Source organism: Corylus avellana, chromosome 5 (genome assembly GCF_965113065.1).
Source record: "Corylus avellana chromosome 5, dhCorAvel1.hap1.2, whole genome shotgun sequence".
Taxonomy (NCBI): Eukaryota; Viridiplantae; Streptophyta; class Magnoliopsida; order Fagales; family Betulaceae; genus Corylus; species Corylus avellana.
The window spans coordinates 8,004,213-8,028,328 of record NC_142494.1 but is presented as its reverse complement, the minus strand read 5'-3'; the positions used below and the strand labels follow the sequence as shown (position 1 = coordinate 8,028,328).

The following is a 24,116-nucleotide window of genomic DNA, read 5'->3' as shown; positions in this document are numbered from 1 at the left end:
CAAGATCGATAATTGGCGTTAGCCTATAGCTCTGATACCATATTAAATCACCAGTTATCCTAAAAGTTTAAGCTGATAAGAAGAAGTAAATTTAATCACTTAATCATTACTTTAACACTCTCCCTCACGTGTGGGCTCAAACTCACTTTTAATAGGTGAGACCCAACACGTGAAATATTTAATTTAAATGAGGGGTGAATTGATCGTATCAAAGTTCGATCTCAAGACCTTTGGCTCTGATATCATGTTAAACTACCACTTGTGATTCTCGATCTCTTGCTTGTTTGCATTTCTTTTTTCGGTAATTTCAGGGATTCTGCCGGAAGAACCTCCTCTTCGAATATGAAGATACAAGAGAGTGACGATTAGTTAAATAGTAAATCCAGTGTTCTTCATCCACTGCTTATGCAAGTATCAGTTTTCTATAGTAAGCAAATTAATGGATGTTTATCAATGCTTTGGTGATTGTATTGGGAATTAATCCAGTGGCAGAGCCACGTACGGGCCAGTGGTGGCCATGGCCCCCCCAAGAAAAATTAAAAAAAAAAAATTTTGAGCACAAGTTTAGCTGCTGACCACTCATCCAGCAACATAGGGCCCCCACAAAAAATTTTGTTTTTTTAAAAAATTTGAACACTTGTCTGGAGCACAAGATCAGCTACATAGGGGCCCTCCAAGTATTTAAAAAAAAAAAAAAAAATTATTGCTGGTCTATAGTCTGCTCCATCCTCTGTAGCCCCAAAAGTTATTAAAAAAAAAAAAAATTCTTTTCCCTCTTTCTAACGCACTCGCCTCTGAGTTCTCTCCCTTTCTCTTCTCCGTCGCTCTCCTTCAGTCCCTCTGGCTCTCAAACACTCTCTCTCTCAGAGTCAGACAAACGCAGTCATCAAGGAAGTAGTCTTCCAAAATAAACGGAAAGAGAGAAATATTACAAACAAAATGAGTTACAAGTGAATCAAAGAATAAGAAACAAGAAAAAGGGTTTTACAGGCACTCATAATTATTTTTCAGGAACTAAAGTTTTTATTACAAATTTCTTTCTTTTTTTCTAAAAAAAAAAAAAAATCAGAAATGAGAATGGAAAACAAAGAAGAAGGAAGGAGAGAGAAGATTTAATCAGAGCCGATCCGACATTACAAAATTTGTCTTTTATTGCAGAATTATGCCAAGGATTGGCAAAGACAGAAAAATCAAAGACATACTATCTTATTGATAGATTGATTCGTCTTATTTTGACTCTTCCAGTGTCTACAGCAACTACTGAACGAGCATTTTCAGTAATTAAAATTGTTAAAACACGACTACACAACAAAATGGAGGATGATTTTGCAAATAGTTTAGTTATTTATATTGAAAGGAAAATTGCTGAGAACTTCGATTTAGATTCGATACTTGATGATTTTGTACTTCTAAAAGATCGTAAAGTGCAGTTCTAAACACTTTTTTGTATTTCTATCTTTTTGATATAGTGCCGACATGTTATATTTCTAATATATCAATTTGAGCACATATTTACGAACTTTTGTAAATATTTTTTTTGTGATGCATATACTGTGTGAATTACCAAATTTTCAGTGTGAACAAAATTTTTAGGACGCAAAAAAAAAAAATTTAGGACACGAAATTTTTTTTTTACGGCCCCTACATTCTTAAACATCTAGCTCCGCCACTGAATTAATCTATGTAAAAGTAAAATGGTCATACCATGTCATTTTCACATTATTCCAAGTGTTGGAATGTCAATGCAATGGACAAAGAAGTTCTTTTGAAAATTTGTTGTGGATAAAGTTAGATTACTTAATTAATTACTGTAACTTACGGAGATTCACATTGATGAACCACTAGTACTGTGACTAGTGTCTTTGATACACGTATTACTATTGACCAACTTTTTAGTGGACTGGTGTTATATTATGTTTTTATATGGGTAACTTTTCAAGTAAAATATTTTTTCTGATTGGTTGAGATAATAGTTTAAAGTAGTGGTGCACTAAATTAATTTCTGTGTTAGAACTGTTAAGGATATAAATCCTTTAGAATGATTTTGTATCCCTAAATAAAACATCATTCTTGAAATCAATCTAAATTCAATTCCCAGGCTTTGTTGGATGCTGAACTGCGGCATTGATGACATAGTGAGCGTCGAGTTAATTGTGATACCCAGCCTTAGCTGGCTTGGAGGTGGGAACCATGAATTTATTTTCTCTAGAATATTGGACAACCTTGCTTCAAGTGATTGTGCATTATGGGCTCTTATTGATTCATGTAAATCATCCACCGATTTATCAAGTGAACATGCAATTCGGATGGTTGCTTTATTTGATAACGAAGAGGTAATAATCTTCCACAACTTGTTAATTTCGCTGGATTAAAGTCTATGTTGTATGCTTGTCATAATAATGGCAATTATTTAATGTAACTTTACAAATAAGATTGACAAGGCCAAAGGAACCTGAACTTGAAACTGCTCAACTGGTTTGCTCAATTAGGGTAAAAGAGTACTGCACAGCTTCGGGAGGAAATGATGGCAAAAATTTAGAAGTTCAAAGCTTGACCACTAAATAAGAAGGTAAAATTTATAGCATTTGTTTTCTTTATTATTCATGATTCTCTCCCTTAGACGTGATCAATATATTACTCAACTATTTTTATCTGTTTACCATTTTCCTTTTTGTTGCAAATTCTCGAAGCTCCAACACTACCCACAATACTAAGAACTACATCGCAGCCACCAAAATTTAAGGGAACTAGATTGAGGATATTGAAAAATTGGACTAATATTTCCTAATTCTGCAGGAATTCTATGTGGAGGCATTCAAGGGCCAATTAGAATGCAGAGTCAACTGAAGTAGCTTTGATAGAAGTGTCCCCATTAGCTTTGATTTAGGGCGTAATATTATGATTGCCACTAAATAAGAAGGTTAAATTTATAGCATATGTTCTATTTATTATTTATGATTCTCTCCATTAGACATTTGGAGGTGATCAATATGCTAGAGCCCTAGCAGCAGACACCCAACAATTTTCCTTAAATTTAGAGAAAAAAAAAACTACTTTTAGCTTTCCTAACAAAATACGCCCACAATAAATTCCCTTATTCCTCTATTATTAAAAAAATATTTTTAACTTTCACGTTTTTTTTTTTTTTTTTTCTATATTCCAGAAAAATCGTCACTTTTCTCCCAATCTCTCTTCTCCCCATCTATGTCTTCTCTCTCTCTCTCTCTCTCTCTCTCTCTCTCACACACACACACACACACATTTGGGTCTTCTCTCTCTCATCTTTGTCTCTTTTTCACGTTACCGTCTCTGAATCTCTCTTTCACACCATTGAGTCTTCTCTCTCTCATCTTCGTCTCTTTTTCACGTCACCGTCTCTGAATCTCTCTCTCTTCTTTGTCTCTCTCTCTCTCTCTCTCTCTCTCTCTCTCTCTCTCTCTCGTACTTGTCTTCTCAATACAGACCCAATCTCTCTCTTGTCTCCGTCTAGATTGAGGATATTGGGCAATTGGACTAATCTCTCTCTCGTCTCCATCTTTGAATCTCTCTCTCTCTCTCTCTCTCTCTCCTTTGTCTTCTCAATAAAGACTCAATCTCTCTCTCGTCTTCTTAATCGTTGTTGTTGCTGAGAATGTTGCTCTATGCTTAAGATGTTCATCAACAGATTTGTTGATACACAGTTTTCCGGGATGGTGACGTGGCACGCCTTCGGGTGGTGCGATGAGCTTCGGCAATATTTCAGACTACACACAGAAGAGAACAAATAGGATTAGAGACTCCCGGTGGTGTCCCGGCGGGGGAACTCCGATGCCTAAGTTAGAAACTGAGGAAAGAGTGTTTAAGCAATCAAAGTTTTCGAAGCCAGGATTGCACTTACCTTTGATGGAAATCGAGAGCTGTATTTATAGGCATGGAGTAGAGTTTGTCTCCCGCATATCTTGGGACTCTTACCCCTGAATATTTGGTTTACAGTTATTCTGTTAAGGGATGAATCTTGGGATGAGGCAGCAAGCCGTCGTTTGACATATATTGCCTTTTGAATTTAAATTGCCTCTTATCCCGCTAGTATAGGGATTGTTTGTTGAAAGCTTCTTTCAAATGTAGGATAATGTTATTGAAATGAATTTGAATCTTTGTATATCCTTAACTGTATAATGACAACTTTACCCTTGGTATTCTGACTTATTCACATTCGGTGTAATGTCTCAGATCTGATGTCCGACTCCTATCCGAGAGATGGTCTCAGAGTCAGATCCCGAGACTGTGACGGTTTACGAGGCCTTCTCAGGGAAAGCTATTCCGAGGCCTTGTCAGATTTCCCGTTTGGTCAAGATCGGGTTTGGAGTCTATTGGATTTAAATGGCGGATTCATGACCCAACAGTTACCCTCCAATTTCCTGATTTGTAAGATCATGGAAATTTTTGCTTAGAAATGGATCAGCGTTCTGGAACTATGCTTGAAGAAAAATCCGAGACCTTGGCATCGGGAAATTTGAATTTTGCATTTTGGCGGGAAATTCTGAAACCAATTTTTGCCGAGAGGGTTGACCTGACCGAGGGCGCATCGGTCGATCCACATGTTGCTGCCGGGACAGGCGTCTATTCAATGGCCAGCTGTCAGCCATTTTGCGGAATTCACAGGGGCGCTTTCCTGCCTCATTTATTGTGCGAACTCGGCGAAGACTTTTGGGTTTTACGCCCTTATCAGGCTTTATAAAACCTCTTTTTCCAGGGTTTCTCTTTTATTCGTACCAAGTTTCTGTGCCGCTTGTTCTTCTCTGATCCGTTTCCCTTCTCTGCAGTATTTTTCCTCCTCTACTTTGTTTCGACCATGTCTCAAGGAGAAGGTTCAGGATCTGATGGTGGTTTAGGAAAGACATACCCAGCCTTGTGGAAGCCTGATCTGACCTCGGCCGACAAGCGGCGAATTAGATTGGACTGCTGCATTCCTAAATTGGTGAAACTTCGTTTTGATGATGAGAGGAAGGGTGCTATCGTGGATGCTGAGAGCCACGAGGTCTGCCTTTATGAAGAAATGTTTCGGGCAGGCCTCAAGCTCCCTTTTCCCAAAATCGTTCACGAGCTCCTTAGCCGCTTGAACCTGGCGCCCCACCAGTTGGTTCCTAACGGCAGGAGGATGTTTTTCGCCTGTGCAGTTGTTTGGCCCATGGCTCTTGGAGAAGGAAAGAACCTGATCGTTTCGGAGTTTCTTTGGGTATACCGACTCTAGAAGAACCCTAACAGTGATGGACTTTACAACTTTCAATCGAGGCAGGGAAAAATTTTCTTTATGGATAAGACCTTCACCAGTAACCACAACTGGAAAAACAAATATTTCTTTGCTTAGAGGCAATGGGAATTTGCTCCTGGAGAGAAGGCGGAGGGGCCTCGAGTGCCTCGGGAGACGACTACCCCCAACTTGGGCCTACACAAGAGTTGGTGTTTGTCGGAGGAGGAGACAGTCCGAGTCAACAGGGTTCTGTCCTGGGTTCAGAATAATGAGTCTGCCATGACCTTCAGGCAACTGGTTACTACTAACGCGTTGAACCGCTGTCTTTATAACAATAGAGAAGACATAGGTGGGTCTTGGAAGAGACCATCCTGTCCCGCTGTTTGTTTGGGCGCTTCGGCGGCCAACACTCGAGGTGCTACCCTTCACAAGCCTATACTGGACAAGGGCAAGGAGAAGATAGAAGAGTCTAGGGTAAAACAAACCTTACACTTGGTTGATGAGCCTGAGGAACGCGAAGCTCCTCCGATGAAGAAGAAGAGACTAATAAAGGGCAAAGTCCCTGCTGTCGAGTCCGAAAAGGGGAAATCCTTTTTTGCTGATCTTCTGGCCGCTCGGAGGAAGGCGAACCCTGAGCCTAATGTGGCCCCTGTATCCGCCTATCAGAACATTCTTGCTAACCATCCGATTGCCACCACTCCTTTGACGGCAACTCCCTTAAATCCCCCTGGAGCTGCTGCTACTACCGCTATTCCTGTGGAGTCGATGTCACCGGTCCATTCTGGTCCCAACATTCAACACCTTTTAGTTGATCCGTTTTCTGACAGCTCTGTAGGGATGGATACGGAAGAGAACAGACCGCATGTCGAGGAAGAAGTGAGGCCTCGGATGATGTCCCTGATAGCCGAGGAGCAAACTCAGGTCCCGGCTTCTGCTCCCGAGGCTTTGTCTTGGGCTCCGACACCGGCTCTTGATGCCGAGGTTGGTGCTGGTTCCGAGACCTCAGGCTATTCCCTGGTGAAGCCTAGGAATGTAGAATGGACTGTGGGAGAACCCTTGTCTCGGCTTGGCGGGCAATTGTTGGGGAACCCATTTCAAGCTTTGGTAGAGCTGGTTCCTCAAGAGAGCTTAACAGGCAAACGAGATATCTTTGCTAGGGGTATGGCAGAGTCAATGTTATTCAACCAACTGTGTGTAAGTATTATTCTTCATAAAGCTTTCCTTTTGCTTTAGTCATTTTCCATTTGATGAACTTTATCTATTGCAGGGAGTTTTGAAGTTGGTAGTTTCATACTGCTACTTAAGGAAGTTTATCGAGGAGTCCGCCTCAGAATCTGATAGCCTTCGAGGCAGGCTTGCAACTTCTGAGGCCGAGAATGCTAAGCTGAGAGATACATTGGCTCAGCAAGACAAAGAACTGCTCCTTCTTGGCCAACAGCAGTCGACGGCCCAGACACAGTTTGAACAAGCAGAGTCCAGGATCTCGGCTCTATCTTTCGAGTTGCAGACCCTCCGTGCCGATCATTCAAAACTTCAAGAGGATCATTCCATCATGAAGGAAGACCTGCATCAACTTGAGGAGAAGCACAGGGAGGTCCTGGAGCAGTTAAAGGCTTCTCAAGCAGAGAATGCTGGCCAAAATATGAAAATTGAAGAAGTTACCAAAGGTCAGGCCGTCGCTGAGGAGCGACTTAAGTTCTTCTAAGGGAAGTTTGAAGAGACGAAGCTACGACTTAAAGAGGCCGAGGCCCAGTCCTCCAACTATCTGGAACAACTATCGTACGCTTCCTGGACTCGGGATAGTGCCTGGGCCGACGGAATCATTCTTGGTTTTGAGACCTTCCGGTCTTGGGCTAAGGATCCGGCTCGCACTATTGACCTTGATACAGTCCAACCTGAGACTATTCCTGTTTCCGATAAGGCTTTGAAGCAGCTGATCAGTCTTGGGTCAGACTTGATGCTCGATGCTGAAGGGATCAACAGATTCGCTCATCAACCATTTTCGAGTTCCGAGGAGTCCTCAGGTGATGAAAGGACTGCTTCTGGTCATGGTGCCGAGACCCCCTGTGCCTTTAAGGCCCCCTCTGAAGATCGCAAAGACTGAACCCTTTGGTCCTGGTGCTGAGACCCTATAGAAGCTTCTATTGTTTTTTTTTTTTTTTTTTGTAAATGAAGAATTTTAGATTTTAATGAAGTTTTGTTTATACTTCTTGGAATGACCTAGCTTTGTAAATGAATACTTGCTCTTAATAGATTACTTTTTTTGAAGTTTGTTTAGCTTTTTTCGAGCACACCTTTTTTTTCGTAAGGATCTCTACTCTTGACAAACTACTTGCTCGGCTTTCTTCGAACACACCTTTGTTTTGAAGGTTTTACGTTCTTTACAAGCCATTTTGCGTAACCTTCTTTGGATACACCTTGCTTGAAGGTTTTACATCCTTGACAGGTTACTGACTTTAACCTTCTTTGGACACACCTTGTTTGAAGGTTCTACGTCCTTTACCGGTTTTGTCTTAGGAAAGTTACAAATCTTTTTTAGTGACCTGTTGGTCATTTATGTCGAGGGTAGTTTTAACTTACCTTGCTTTGGAATGTTAAAAGATGATTGAAACTCTGGGAGATTCTTTTATTTAAAGAAGTAATGAAAATTACAGGAAAAATAAGAATCAAACAAAAATCAAATAAGAATCACCTTACTGAAATAAGCTATACAAAGTACTTTTTTAGGTGCTCGACATTCCACGGCCTGGGGAGTGCTTTTCCTTCCATGTTCTCAAGGTAGTAAGCTCCCGCCCTTCTACACTCAATCACTTTGTAGGTCATTCCCAGTTCGGAGCTAACTTCCCTTCCACGGGGTCTCTGGTAGCAATGATGGTCTTGCGCAAGACCAGGTCCCCAATCTTGAAACTTCTGTGCTCTACCACTCAATTGACAATGTCCCCCCCAAACTTTCAATTGTGACAATGTCCCCCCTAAACTACCAAAAATTGTCAATGTTCCCCCAATGACGAAATTACCCTTAGTAAAATTATAAAAAAAATAAAAAAAATAAAAAAATTCTAGAAAAAACCTAAAACTAACAAAAAAATAAAAATAAAAATCCAAACGTTGGCCAATTTTTTTATTTTTTTTTTTAAAATCAATTTTATAAGAAAAAAAATTAAAAAAATTTTGATTTTTTTTAATATAAAAATTGAAAATTTTCGTTTTTTTATTTATTTTTATTTTTGTTTTATAATTTTATTTAAATAAAAATTTACGTTTAAAAAAATAAATTTTTCGTTTAATAAAATGAAATTTTTTGTTTTTTAAAACTGAATAAAAAAATAGTTTTTTTTTTTAAATAAAAATTTCCGTTTTAAAAAAAATTAAAAATTTTTGTTTAAAAAAAATTGTTTTTTTAAAAAATATTATTTTTAAATTAAAATTTTTTTGTTTTTTAAAAAATCATTTTTTTTTTAATTTATAGGGTTATTTTTGTCTTATTGAGAAATCTATAAAGGCATTTTTGTCTTATTGCTAATCTTGGGGGGGGGACATTGACAATGTTTTGGTAGTTTGGAGGGGACATTGTCACAATTGAAAGTTTGAGGGGGACATTGTCAATTGGGTGGTAGTTTGAGGAGGGTATATGAACTTTACCCTATAAAATAAGCATGATAAATAAATATGAAGAGTAGCATTACTTTCCATATCCGTTGTTTTTCTCTGTTTGTCCATGTTGTTGTTGCGTTTTGTGTATAGAGTGACTGCCCATGTTCATAATCTTTCACCTAGTTGACTTGAAGAAATTGTTAGGTTTAAGTGGAAGAAGAATTTTCAACAAAATTTCATTGTGATGGCTTTTTTCATTTGTGTTTTGCTTTTAAAAATAAAAAATGCTTTTATTATTTCCCCTAAAACAAAATACCATAAATAAAAATAAAAAATAAAAAATGCCTTGAATACTCAAAATATGATACATGTGATCTAAGAATAGTCCCTTTTGGCATTTTCTACAAATTGAGGTTATAATATTTGTATCATAACATTATAAGAAAATGGGAAAATTGCAAAATCAGTTCTTGTGATTTACTTGATTTGCAATTAACTCTTTGTAGTATCAAAATGAACTCAAAAGTCCCTAAGATATGCCAAAAAAATAATTTAGTCCATACGGTCAAACTCTGTTCACTGACTTAACAGATTATGATAACATGAAACGTTAGAACCAATAAAATTGTGATACTTGTCATATTTAAGTCAGAGTCACACTAATAGAATCTATTAAATTAGTGGATATAATTTGACTGTAGAGACTAAATTATGTTTTTGGCATATTTTTGGAACCTTTAAGTTCATTTTGATACCACAATGACTTAATTGTAAATCAGGTAAACCACAAGGACTAATTTAAAAAATCCCTTGAATACTCAAAATATGATACATGTTGCCTTTTGGCATTTTCTACAAATTGAGGTTATAATATTTGTATCATAACATTATAAGAAAATTGCTAAATTTTATTCCCAAAAAAACGACATCGTTTAAGGACGTTTCAGACCATGAAATATGACCGTTAGAAACTAAGACGCACCCCATCCGAAGCGTTGCTAACCTGGCCGTTGGATTTGCACTCCTGAGCCTCCCCCGAATTCAAAAAATTCGACCGTTGGAGATCCGAACGTTAAACTCCTCCACCTCTTAACTTTCTTTCTCTCTCGCTCTCGCTCTTACTCTCATTAACCACCAAAGATCTTCCTCTTAATTCCTCTTGTCCAAAGCACCAGAAAAAAAAAGGTAAAGAGACAGACTCCCTCACAAAACAAAGCCTTTTGGTATTTGAGAGATCATATGGCGGAAGTGGCTGCTAAGGAGGAACCGAGTACGGCGGCAGCAATGACAACGGCGACGATGATCGACGAAGCGTACGAGTTCTTGGCGCCGCGGTTTTACGATTTCGTGAAGGGAGAGAGTGAAGAGGACGTGCGAAAGGCCGAGCTCTGGTTCGACTCCGCTCTCGCCTACGCCCCGTCCCGTACGTTAAATCCCTTCCACCTCCTCCTCCTTATCCTCCTCCTTCACAATCCTAAAAGAAATATAAACGGTTTTAGGTTTGCTGTTCATTTTTTCTTGAATTCATTTTTTCTTTTATGCCTGTTCTTGGATTCTGTCCTGTTACTTTTTCTTGTATATTTAAGCTTTGACTGTAAATAATGTACTCTGAGTTCTTCATTTAGGTTTGGTTTGGTTCGACTGGAATTTGGGGGTTTCTTTGTGGATTTTCGTTGCTGAAATTCTGTGCCTTTTGCATGGGTTTTTTGAAATCCTAGGGTTTGGATGTCATTTCCGTATGCGGAAATTTCTTGCAATTTCACGATTTATGCGATTCTTTTTGGAACTTTCTAGGGTTTTGGATTTACTTTCGGTGATTTGAATACCATTTTCCTGTGGTAATTTCACCGAATTTTAGGGCTTGTAGGAGTTGGAAATGATGGATATGCATTGCCGCTGTTTGGTTACTGTAGGTTTCGCTGTATATCTTATGGAAAATATTAGGCTCTGTTTGGCTGTTGGGAAAATAAACGAAATCCGAAGTTTTGAAGCACTGATAGTGATGTCGTTTTAAAAAAAAATACTATCAAGCAATGAAATCCGAATTTTTTTGGTGTTCAAGGAAAACTACGGGTAAATTTAAGTTCTATGGTCTCTTCGGGTACAATGTTTCAGTCTGCTTTTTAGAATAAAATAGGCTCGATCGAGACAGAGACAGAAATCTGAATTTGGTAGTTCTTTTGTTATTGGTTGTGATTAACATACTGTTTGGTAGGTTAGAAAATGTTAGAAAATGTTCGAAAAATGAAATACTAACCGTTTCTCTCAGTCTCAGCAACTGAAAGGATCTTCTGGTCTCATATAAGCTCTAAATAAGTCTACGAAAAATTAATGCAAATCAGGTGATGACTGTTTTTCCAGGATTCCAAACGATAAATATTGTAGCAATGCAAAGTATTCATTCCCTTCTTACTTTTCCTCTGTACCTAAGAGGTCTGTAGAGTTCTTCTGGTCTGGTCATTCATTCAATTGGCATTTCCTTTTGAGTTGGATAGGATTTTGGATTATGGATTTTCTTGCGGCTCTCGAGGACTGTAGGGTTGTATCAATGAAATACAGCTGTTGCAATTATGCTTTAGCTTGAAATAAGTTTGTTGCCTATTTTATTATTACTGGTTCAAAATGTTTGATTTTTCTGGTATTCTATGCAGCTTGTATGCCTAGAATCAGGACTGGTAGGTCTTTTACAGTTGAGAGCTTATGCAATTTCAATGAAACAGACCAAATGCAAAAGGTGGTGTGATCTTTTTATATATTACTCATTCCTCCTGTTCAAAACTTGGCTTACTAGCTTTCTGATGTCATTGGCTGTTTAACTTTTTTGTGCAGAAATCAGAGTCATCAGATTCAGAAGCTGCTGATAATAACAAAGAAACTAAGCCTAGACTTGAGCCTGTGCCAGCTGAATTCAAGGAACAAGAAGTGACACCCACCGAGGCGAAAGAAGAAAACAATGCCAATGTGGTAAATTTTCATTCTTTAATCTAAGACGTGTTCAAGTTTTTTCAATTGTCTTCTGGTGGCTAATTCAAGCATCTCCAGGTTTCTGCTGGTAAGGTCACAAGTGAAGATGACAAAGGGCAAGGTGCATGCACTCAAGAAAATGGAAGGTTTGCTTTTTACTCAGTCTTGACTTGTTGGCAGCACATAGAATTCAACAGGCTAACACTATGATTCTCATTCTCTTGCTTGTTTGTATGTATCTTTTCGGTAATTTCAGGGATTCTGCTGGAAGAACCTCCTCTTCCAGTGTAAAGATAGAAGTGAGTGACGATAAGTTGAATAGTAAATCCAGTGTTCATGTAGGAACTGAAGCTTGCACACCTAAGCCGACAATGACGTCTCAGAAGGTAGGCCGGGTGACAGATTCCAAAAAGCACCAGACAGCTAAAAAGATAGCTAGTTTGGTTAGGAACCCATCAGCACTGAAGCCTAAAAGTCAGTTGCAGTCATCGCAAGCCAAAAGTATCAAACCATCAAATGTGAAAAGGTTGGTTATTTTCCCGTAGTCTGATTTGTGTTTAGATCTGTTTGAATGCTAATATGCTGATTGTGCTACTCAAAATTTATAGGGACACAAATGTGAAAAACTCTGTTGGGACTCCCAACCTAGCTCAAGATAACCAGGCCATTAAGCGACAGAAGTTGGAAGGAGGAAGAACTAGACAGGTGAATGTTACAACTTCTCTATTTTACTATTGCTGTTTCCTTGGTTTGTTATAATCTTAAAGCATTTTCTTTTTCTTACTTTCAGATACTAAATGTCAAACCTCAGCATTTTCCCCACAAGTCAAAACTTGGTCTTACCAGTGGTACTTCCAACTTATGCGCTTCAACTGCTAACAAAACTAATAAAGAGGACAGAAAGGTTTGCTCTCAAACCCTAGAAATAATTGTTAATGTTTTCCCTACTTCAGGATCTCTTAACTCATTTTGACTCTTTTTTCAATCGTAAGGTTTATGTACGGGAACCTGCAAAACCATTTGTTTCAATGGCAGAAATGATGAGGAAGTTCCAATCAAGTACCAAAGACATGTCACTGCCACATGTAAATGACTCCACCTTAAGCAAAATTCTAGTTCTCCTAATTGCTTCATTTCCTATTTTATTTATACTAAAATCCCTTCCATACAAATTTCAGGTTGATGCTGCTTCTAAACTAACATTGACAAGGCCCAAGGAACCCGAATTTGAAACTGCTCAACGGGTTCGCTCAACTAGGGTAAAAAGTACTGCGGAGCTTGAGGAAGAAATGATGGCGAAAATTCCAAAGTTCAAAGCACGACCACTAAATAAGAAGGTAAAATTAATAGCATTTGTTTTTCTTTATTATTCACAATTCTCTCCCTCCTCAGATATGATCATTAGGTTACTCAACTGTATTTATCTATTTGCATTTTCCTTTTTTGTTGCAGATTCTCGAAGCTCCAACACTACCCACAATACCGAGAAGTACACCGCAGCCACCAGAATTTAAGGTAATAAACTAGAGGACTAGATTGAGGAATGGATGTTTAAGAAAGAAAAGACGATATTGGACAATTGGACTAATATTTCCTGATTGCTGCAGGAATTCCGTTTGGAGACCATGGCAAGGGCCAATCAGAATGCAGAATCAGCTTCTGTAGCCTCGACAGAAGTGTCCCATCAGGTTTGGTTTAGGGAGTAATATTCTGATAGTTTTTCTTACTTCCGAAACAGTACTTGCTTCATTTGGTTTACTTATATTTCCTTGGATTCATAACAGAATAATCCATGGAAGCCTCATCTGACTACACCTAAAACCCCTGTACTTCATACATCATTGAGGGCCCGTCCCCCCAAGGTGAAAACCTCTTTTGAAATTGAGCAGGAGGAGCTTGAAAAAATTCCTAAATTCAAGGCCAGGCCTTTGAATAAGAAGGTATGAATCCATCTTTTTCGTTCCAATCTTGTTGGTGTCACATTTTACAACCTTAGTATATCTCTAAACAAATATATTTCTTCTTATTTAGATCTTTGAAAGTAAAGGGGAATTGGGGTTGTTCTGTCATGCAAAGAAACATGTAACCAGACCTCAAGAATTTCATTTTGCAACGGATGAGAGGATTCCGCCGCCTGCCGCTGTTGTTGATTTGTTTGACAAGGTAATCATTTTAAGGAAAGTGTATCTTTAGTTTTCTATCCCTTATCCCCACAAACAACAAAAATATAGGGTGGCAATTGCAGTTTTTCATAATTCTCTTTTGCAGCTTTCTTTGAATTCAGAACCTTGCCATGACAATCCCATTGTAAGAAACACTACTCCAAATCCATTCCATCTTCACACGGAGGTGAGCCCTATTAACTTTTTTGATCAATGGGACATTGGGATCAAGATTCATTTGAGTGTTAACCTTTATAATGAACTTTGTTCCTGCTATCAGGAAAGAGGGGCCGAGAAGGAGAGGAGATTTGTTATGGAACTCGTGCATAAGCAGTTGGAAGCGGAAAGAGCTAGGATTCCAAAGGCTAACCCATATCCTTATACCACTGACTATCCTGTGGTACGAAAATTAATTAATTTACTTCTAATTTCAGGTATGATAATTTTATAATGAAGATGGTACCATGATAACTATTCATATATGCAGATTCCACCAAAACCAGAGCCCAAGCAATGCACTAAACCAGAGCCTTTCCAGTTGGAAAGTCTGATGAGGCATGAGGAGGAAATGCAGAGGGAAATGGATGAAAGGAGGAGGCTAGAGAAAGAAGAAGCCCAGATGAGAATTTTCAAGGCGCAGCCAGTTTTGAAAGAGTAAGCAGCCATTGAACACCTTCCTTGGATTTGTCTCACTGAAGAAATATGAGTGACTCATTCCTTATTCTCATTCAGGGACCCTATTCCAGTTCCAGAGAAAGTGCGCAAACCCCTCACTCAAGTTCAGGAATTTAATCTCCATGTAGATCATCGAGCTGTGGATAGAGCAGATTTTGATCAAAAGGTACCTAAAATTACTATCCAAATTTCCTGGGAACACTTGAAAGACATGGTATTTTCAGTACTGATAAAAAAAAAAGTTTATTTACAGATTAAGGAGAAAGAAATGATGTACAAGAGATACAGAGAAGAGAGCGAGGCAGCACGGATGGTATGCATATATATAATTGTTAGTGCTTTGCATTATTCAGAACAGGCTTTTGTCAATATAAGCTCAATTTTTTAAACTGTTTCCAGGTTGAGGAAGAAAAAGCCTTGAAACAACTGAGAAGGACATTGGTGCCCCATGCAAGACCAGTCCCTAGTTTTGACCATCCTTTCTATCCCCAAAAGTATGAATAATATAATTAATAACCTCTATTTTTTTATTTACTATTTTCCTTTTCTTTTCTCTTTGTTTTTTACAGCCTTCTTTGATAGAGAGAGTGATGATGATATGATGTTGATGTTTTGTAGGTCTTCCAAGGAAATAACGAAAGCAAAGTCACCAAATTTGCGTGTGCTCCAGAGAAAAGAAAGGCGAAAAGTGGTCAGAAGCGTGGCTGATGCAGTTTCGAGTGCCGCCGCTCATATGAGATGATGATAACTCTCGTGAGCTGGAAAAGTTAAGTGTTCAAGAATTCTTGAACCCCTGCATGCAGAGGGCTTACAGGTTTTTAGGTACTCTCTCCACTTTGTTTCAGCGTCTGTTGTTGCCAATATTATGTAATATCATGTAAATTTGTTACCTTGGAAAAAAAATATGTAGTTCCTATTGAACGAACAATTCAATTTTATTTTATGTTTCCGTCTCTAAACTTTCTTAAAGGGTCACACTCGTAGTGTAAAATAGGAAAAAAAGAGGTTTGTGTGAACATTTTCTGAAAGAAAAAAAAAAACCAATAATTTAATTTTACTACATTTTTTCTTCTTGATAGATTTCATTCATCTCTACTGATTTATTCTTGGAAATTCCCTTCACAATTTTCATGTTAAAAAAAGTCATTTATTTTTGGCTTTATAGAGAGAATGCGTAGTAGTATATAACAAATAGATTGATATACAACGAGTATTATGAAACATTGAAACTCTAGAATGAGCAAATGTAACCTTGAATGAGGACGCAAATACTATTTTCCATGTTCCATGTTCCTATTTTTTCTTAATATCTCGAGGATACACTTACTCAAAAAATTTCTTTAAAATTTGCACTTCAAATGAAAAATTTGTTTTTCTAAAATAAAAGATTATTAGAACTTAAAGAAGAGAAATGAGAACAACAAAGATAGACTCCGATAATTAAAGTGTACAATATTCTTATTTATAGAAAAAGAGTGTGAACTTTACAAGTCTTTCTACTTTTACATTAACAACAATAAAGTTAATTTATCATTTGTAACTCTTGTCTCAATACGCCCCTGCAAACCCAACAGTAGATCACAGACGTTGAGATTTGATCTTGAACATCAAAGGAATGAGAAATGGCTTCTATGGTCTGAATTGGAACATACGCTGCTATGATCGAAATTTGGACTTTGGCGACTCTTGGCCGGCATTAGTGACTTTTGGCCGGCATTAGTTACTTTGACCAAGATTTGACATCAACAATCTTTTGGCCGATATCAGCTATTAGGGCCAGAATGGGCCTAAAATTTACCACATGAGCCAAACATATGCCACTTTGGGCTTTTTTTTTCTTTTTTCTTTTTTTTTCTTTTTTCTTTTTTCCAATCATATTGTGCCACATTATTTAAATGTTACATAACATAAATCAAAACTGCGACATCAAAATGGCTAAACTCAAAAAAAAAAATTATTGTGAAACGGCCAATCTATGGGCTTCAGCTGGTGGCACATAGATCTATGATGGAGTGTTCACCGGAGCTTCAGAGACCACAAACTATTCAAGGTGGTCAAAGAAGGCGCAGGAGCTTTGCGATGGGTGGAGTTCTCTTCGTGTGGATATGGTGATTTCTTCTTGTTGCACTAGGAGCTTTCTCCGTGCTGCTCAAGGGTATCATGATACCCCAGTAGATGAACAAAAAAGCAATTTGAAAGAGAAACCATCGTTGATGCTATTCATGCCAAACGTGAAATTTTTTTTTTTTTAAGATGTGGCATGTGGGGGGAGAGATTGTCAAAGAGTATGGCAAAAAAATAATCACAGGATCGAAAATTGGCATTAGCTCTGATACCATATTAGAACTTATAATTTAGATAAAGGAAATCAGAACAAGAAAGAAAAACTCCGAGAATTAAGGTGGTTTAGCCTACGTCCACATATCAAAGCCTTTTGATGGCTATATTTTTTCTTGATGTTTTTGATTGTGTACAATACTCTTATTTATAGAGAAAGAGTATGAACTTTACAAGTCTTTTTACTTTTATATTAACAACAATAAAGTTAATTTATCATTTATAACTCTTGTCTCTTGAGTTCTTGTAACTCTTAACTCTTATGTGCCAGTAGTTCATCTATTTGGCCATTGTCACAGCAGAGAGCGAATTGCTTGGCCAACGGTTTTTCAGTAAAATTATTGGGGTCTATCTTTTGGACTTTAAAGGTGACAATTCGTGTTCTAACTTGATTTATTTAATAAATGAGTCAGATCTTTCAACCCAAACCCGTTAATAGGGGTGCAAAGGCGGGCGGTTAAAAACTGCCCACTAACCGTTATAACCGCTAACCGTTTAACCGCCTAACCGCTTAACCGTTACGGTTAGTAGACCCAATAACCGCTAACCACTTTTTTTATATAATATATTTTTATAATTATAATTATAAAAATATTTATATATATAACATAATCACTTGATCATTAAATAACAATTTTAAAAAAAAATAATTAAATCACAATTTGAGTATTAATATATTATCACTATAATTTATATGATTATATCCCATCAATTGATCATTAAATCATTTGATTATATAATAATAAATTATACATATATAATATGACATAACTCATAAGTATATCAATTCATATTAATACAACAATTAAATATTTAGAGACTTATTTCCAATGTATGTTATAAACTTATAAGTCTATATATGCATATGAATAATATAAATGTATAATATCAAAACTTAATCATATGATTCAATGACAATTCAAATACTTTATTCAAAAGAATTTTGATCATCTCCGGTGACCGGAAAACTCTAATTTCGAAAAACCTAGTGGGGACAATGGGGGGTGTAGCCTTTGAGGTGGCGCTACCGATTGTCCATTGAGGCCATTAGGGAGAGATCAGAGTTTTGCTGGAAGTTTTTGCAGTATCGAAATCGTATTCGTTTTCTCGCTAGCTTTACCCTAGTGGAGAAGGACAAGTGCTTTCCAGGCTGAACTGAGTCTGTGAAAGGTAAAAGTGTTTTCATCTGTTTACTAGCAATCTAAAGCCTATGGCGGAGGAATTACCAAAACTATGGGAAAATCTAAACCTCACGGAGGATGAGGAGGTGGAGGTGGGAATCAAAAGTTTTGAACTGGCTGAAGGGGAAAAAAGGGGGCGAGTATGTATTGTTGGAAAACTGATTGCGGAAAGAATGGTGAGTAAGGAGACTCTGAAGACCACCCTAATCCAATGGTGGAAACCGGCAAATGAGCTGACATTCAAAATCCTGGGAGAGAATATGTTCTTGATCGAGTTTGAAAACCCAAAGGATAAGCAGAAGGTGCTGGAAGGGAGACCGTGGGTATTCGAAGGGTGTTTGTTCCTGATAGAGGAGTATGTCGGATCGGCCCAACCAACGGAGTTCCACTTTGATCAAGCGGCGTTCTGGGTTCGGATGATCAACCTACCTCTGGCCTGCATGGGACGTGAAATTGGCAAAAAGATCGGGGAGACGGTGGGAGTGGTGGAGAACGTAGATACGGAGAGTGACGGAATGGGTTGGGGAGAATTTCTCAGAGTTAAGATTCGGCTGGACATAACAAAACCTCTTCCCAGGGGACGAAAATTGAATATTGAAGGACAAGTGAAATGGATCCCGTTCCAATACGAACGCCTCCCGAAATTCTGTTTTCACTGTGGGATTATTAGTCACGGTAGGACAGGATGCGCAAAGAAAAGTGATCTACGCCACTCAGAAATTAAGCCTCAGTATGGTCCTGGTTTGAGGGCGCCATCTCCCACGCGAATGGCTGAACGAAACAAGAATATGCAGAGAAGGGGTCCGGCCAACTCAGAACGTTCTCCAACAGGTGAACGGGATCGGAGGTATGGGCGGAATCATAAGAGAGAATATGACCGGAGGGAGGAGACAGGGTATGAGACTGCCGGCGACAATTTTCCGGCTAGCAAACCCCGATCACCCAGAAGGAAAGAAGGAGATTTCTCCGGCGAATCCGTTACGGCAAATCACTCCAGGTCGCCTAGAAGGAAAGAAAACGGGAATCAAGGAGAAAATAATGGAGAAATCAATAATAGGAGAGAAACGGAAAAATCACGTCCAAAAGGGCCAGATGTTAGGCGTGAAAGTAGGAATCCCCAATCAGAGGGATTTGCGAGTATTAATGTGGGAGAAACAGAGGGGAGTCAACTGCTGGGGAAAAGGAAAGAAGCAAAAGGAGCAGATAGCGGTGATTTGGTGGAGATGCGCCCAGAAGAGAGTGGACACTTGGGCCTCACTCCAAGCCCGGGGGGAACGGGATATAAAGGCCCATGTATATCTGAGGTGGCCCGAACGATGCAGGGGGCCCAAGTAACCAATGACCCAGCAAAAGCTCTGACTGCGTGGAAAAGAAAATTTGTAGTGGAGGCAGAATCAAAAGAGCCAATGCAGGAAAATAAAAAACCTCGTGGTTCACTCAGTGAGGACATGGTAGGGCCAAAGGAGAAAAAATTCAGTGGAAAAGTGCGTCTCTCTAATGGATCGGGATTGGCGGAGGCTGGAAAACAGCCCCGCCGACCGCAATGACGACATTAAGCTGGAACTGCCGAGGGCTTGGGACCCCTCGGACAGTTAGAGACCTGCACCGTTTGGTGAGGGAAAAAAAACCCAACTTGGTTTTTCTAATGGAAACCAAGCTTCGACAGAATAAAATGGAAGCAATTAGGTGCACATTGGGATATCATGGTGTATTTGTGGTGGACTGTATTGGGAGAAGCGGCGGGTTGGCGTTATTATGGGACTCGGAAATAGAAGTGGAGATACAGAATTTTAGTCAACATCATATAAACGCCATAATCAAAGATCCAAAGAATCCTATACCCTGGAAGCTGACGGGGTTTTATGGCCACCCGGTCCAGGCCAAACGCCCCATTACATGGAGTTTGCTTAAAATACTAGCTCAATTCCAACCACTACCGTGGGTCTGCCTAGGCGACTTCAACGAGATTTTGACATCTTCTGAGAAGTGGGGCGGGGCTGTGAGACAAAGACATCAAATGGAGGCTTTCCAAAAGGCCTTAGAGGACTGCGAACTCAATGACTTGGGATTTTATGGGCCAAAGTTTACCTGGAAAAATTGTAGGGAGGGGGAGGAATTTATTAAGGAAAGACTAGATAGGGGCACGGCCAACCAAGCATGGAGAGATTTGTTCCCAACTGCTGAGGTGCACGTGGAGCTAGCCTTAGGGTCGGACCACTCACCTATTATTCTATATCCTGCAGTACTGGAGAAAGATCGAAAGAAGGGACCAAGATTTCGACATGAGACGTGTTGGCTTCTTGAGGCGGAATATTCTGATGTGATTAAAAATGTATGGATGCGACCAGGCCCACGCACTAGCTATTGGAACAACCTGGATGGAAAATTAAGGGGCTGTAGAAGAGCTTTACTTCAATGGCAAAGAAATAAACGGGACCCAAAACTTGCGGAGCTGAAAATAAAGCTATTGGAGCTGCAAGGGCGAGAAGGGACAGCAGCAAGTGAAGAGGAAAAAAAGGTCCATCAGGAGTTACAAATACTCCTGGACAAAGATGATACTAAATGGAGGCAGAGGGCCAAGGAAATGTGGCTAAAAAATGGGGACCGTAATACTAAATATTATCATGCATGTGCAAATGCCAAACGACGGAAAAATTCAATATATACGATCAAGGATGTGGAGGGGCAGATTTGGGAGACGTCGGAGACGGTAGCCAAGGCCTTTGTTAACTATTTCTCTGATTTGTTTACAGCAGGGCCAGAGGAGGATATGGAACCATGCCTACGACACCTAACTGTGGGAGTCTCGGGGGAGATGAATGCTGATTTATTAAAGCAGTTCACTAATGAAGAAGTAAGGGTGACAATTTCACAAATGGCTCCTTTTAAAGCTCCGGGCCCGGATGGTTTCACGACAGAATTTTTCCAAAAAAATTGGGAAACAATAGGAGACGAGGTATGTAAAACAGTTATTGAAATTTTAAATTCGGGAGTGATGCCCCCTTCGTTGAATTCGACATATGTGGCCCTTATTCCTAAGACAAACAACCCTTCTTGTGTTACGGAATTCCGTCCGATTAGTTTATGCAACGTGATGTATAAAATTTTATCCAAGGTCCTTGCAAACAGACTGAAGAAAGTTTTACCTTTCATTATTTCTCCTACCCAAAGCGCTTTTGTCCCCGGGAGGTTAATTTCAGATAACGTTCTCGCGGCGTATGAGACTTTACATACAATGCACTCCGGGATGAGGGGAAAAAAAAGTTTTATGGCGGTCAAGCTCGATATGAGCAAGGCTTACGACCGGGTAGAATGGAGATTTTTGGCGGCAGCTATGAAGGGTATGGGCTTTGACGAGCGGTGGATTAGATTGATTATGATGTGTGTAACCTCGACAAAGTATGCAATTTTGGTCAATGGTTCTCCTTGGGGCAATATAATTCCTTCAAGAGGCCTAAGACAGGGAGACCCTATATCTCCATATCTGTTCCTAATCTGTGCGGAGGCGCTAAGTGCCATGTTGACAAATGCCCATTATGAAAAGAGGCTGTCGGGTGTTCCTACCTCCCGACGAGGTCCCCTTATTAGTCATCTGTTTTTTGCAGATGACAGTTTACTATTTTGCAGGTCTACTCAATCCCAATGGCAGGCCATGACGGAGATTTTGAAGATATATGAAGGGGCATCCGGACAAAAAATGAATGAAAATAAGACCTTCATCTTTTTCAGTAAAAATACTCCATTGGAGGATCGTCGACAGATTTTGGAGTTAGCTGGAATACCCTCCACTCAACGATATGAAAAATATTTGGGGTTACCAACACTTGTGGGGAAATCGAGAACGGCGGCTTTTCGAAGCATTATTGAGCGGATATGGAAACGCCTCCAAGACTGGAAACTACAGTTCCTCTCTCAAGCTGGAAAAGAGGTCCTATTGAAGGCGGTCATTCAAGCAATCCCTACTTATAGCATGAGCGTGTTTTTATTTCCAAAGTCCTTATGTTTGGAAATAAACTCACTTATGCAAAAGTTTTGGTGGGGCCATAAGATGAAGGAAAACAAAATTGCTTGGATGAGTTGGAGCAAGATGGGGGCCTCAAAAGGGTCCGGAGGTATGGGGTTTCGGGATTTTAATTTTTTCAACAAGGCCCTTTTGGCAAAACAGGTGTGGAGAATGTGGGAGTCGCCGGACAGCTTTATTGCAAAAATTATGAAAGCAAAGTACTTCCCAAACTGTTCTATCCTTGATGCCCCAAAGGGGAAACGGCCTTCTTTCGCTTGGCGGAGCATCCAAAGCACGTGTGATATCGTTCGGGAGGGTCTTATATGGAGAGTGGGAAATGGGGAGAAGATTCGCATATGGCAAGACAAGTGGCTTCACAATCCGAACGACTACATGATACAATCCCAACCGACAGTGCTTGCCCCGACGGCTCGGGTGTGTGAACTTGTGGATAGAGACACCAAATGGTGGAAAACCAACCTCATCGAACAGATTTTTTCTCCGGCAGAAGTAAAAATGATTCTAGCCATCCCCCTTAGTAGCAGAAACCAAGAAGATTGTATGGTGTGGAGGGGTACGGTAAAGGGGGAATTTTCGGTTCGAAGTGCTTACCATTTGCAAAAGAAGAAGGAGGAAGAGGGACGTGGAGAATGCTCAATACGCAGTTCCAGTAGAGCCGTGTGGAAGCTGATCTGGAAATTAAAGGTACCAAGTGTGGAACAAAATTTTCTTTGGAAGGCTTGCCAGGATATATTACCCACCAGAGAAAACCTCCACAAGCGACACATCATAGACGACCCAAGGTGCCCTATATGTGGCCTTGAGGTTGAGACGGTCTTCCATATTCTATGGAGATGCCCATCAGCTATGGATGTGTGGGGTGAAGGGGATCGTAAATTTCAGAAAAGCTCCCTCAATGGTCCTCAATTTGTCCAAGTTGTGGAAAGAATGTTCCAAGTATGTAAGCTGGAAGAAATGAGACTGTTCGTTGGATTGGCAAGGCGGATATGGTTACGAAGAAATGAGGTGATACATGGAGGTTCTTTTGCCTCTCCGAAAGAGCTGCTTCTACGTACAAGGGGGGCTCTACTAGATTTCCAACAAGCCAACGAGACGCCAGTTGTACCGGGGATACCAGCCAGGCCTATTTAGGTGATGACTCCTCCGAATGGGTGGATTATTGCACATTGGGATGCTTCGTTGGACACGGACAGAGGACTTATTGGACTGGGAGTGTTACTGCGAGACCACAAAGGGAAGATGATTATGGCAAGAAGTCTCACACGACGGGGTTATCTTAGTGCTATCGATGCGGAGACAATGGCAGCTATTACTGCTGTCCAAATCTGCCGAACCTGGGGCTTTGATAGCACGTTGTTTGTGGGTGATGCACAGCTGGTAGTGGAAGCAGTTCAGCAGGGGGCGCGAGGTTGGAGTAGACGGCACCCTCTTCTCGAAGACCTTCACCATCATCTGTGTGAATTGTCACACTGGAAGATAGCTTACAGTGGAAGGGAGGCCAATCGGCCAGCACATGAGCTTGCAAGAATGGCAACTAAAAGTGTAATGGATGCTATGTGGGTTGTTGACCCTCCTCTCTGTATTCAGAACCTTCTGGTTCTTGAGGAAGCTATTTTTGATGCTTAATTGGAAATAATAGTAACACAGTTTATCAAAAAAAAATACTTTATTCAAGACTTCAAGTAAATCATATTATTAATGTACAATGATGATATGATTCGTATAATATCAAATTAAGTAATTGACATTTGATTAAACAATGACCAATGTGTTACTTATAAATACAATTTAAGTATTAATGTATTATCATTATAATTTTAGTAATTTATATATTATCACTATAATTGATATGATTATATAATAATAAATAATACATATATAATATGACATAACTCATAAGTCATAAGTCTACAAGTTAATCATATGATTCATGTACAATGATAATCACA

At 39.4% G+C, this 24,116-nt stretch overlaps 2 protein-coding genes across 2 annotated transcripts; both read left to right on the top strand.

The window, feature by feature from the left end:
• Positions 1-9,943: 9,943 nt before the first annotated feature.
• Positions 9,944-15,652, top strand: LOC132181252 (protein TPX2). The gene is made up of 19 exons (XM_088516526.1): positions 9,944-10,247; positions 11,476-11,558; positions 11,654-11,788; positions 11,867-11,934; positions 12,045-12,314; positions 12,397-12,493; positions 12,579-12,692; positions 12,781-13,125; positions 13,241-13,303; positions 13,396-13,476; positions 13,573-13,728; positions 13,820-13,951; positions 14,057-14,137; positions 14,231-14,350; positions 14,438-14,604; positions 14,683-14,791; positions 14,879-14,938; positions 15,025-15,119; positions 15,244-15,652. Exons 1-19 carry the CDS (start codon positions 10,064-10,066, stop codon positions 15,365-15,367), a joined length of 2,484 nt encoding a protein of 827 aa, XP_088372652.1. The 5' UTR covers positions 9,944-10,063; the 3' UTR covers positions 15,368-15,652.
• A 7,649-nt stretch (positions 15,653-23,301) lies between these two features.
• Positions 23,302-23,793, top strand: LOC148585334 (uncharacterized). Its single transcript, XM_088516714.1, has one exon. The coding sequence runs from the start codon at positions 23,302-23,304 to the stop codon at positions 23,791-23,793; it is 492 nt and encodes a 163-aa protein (XP_088372840.1).
• The last annotated feature ends 323 nt before the right edge of the window (positions 23,794-24,116 follow it).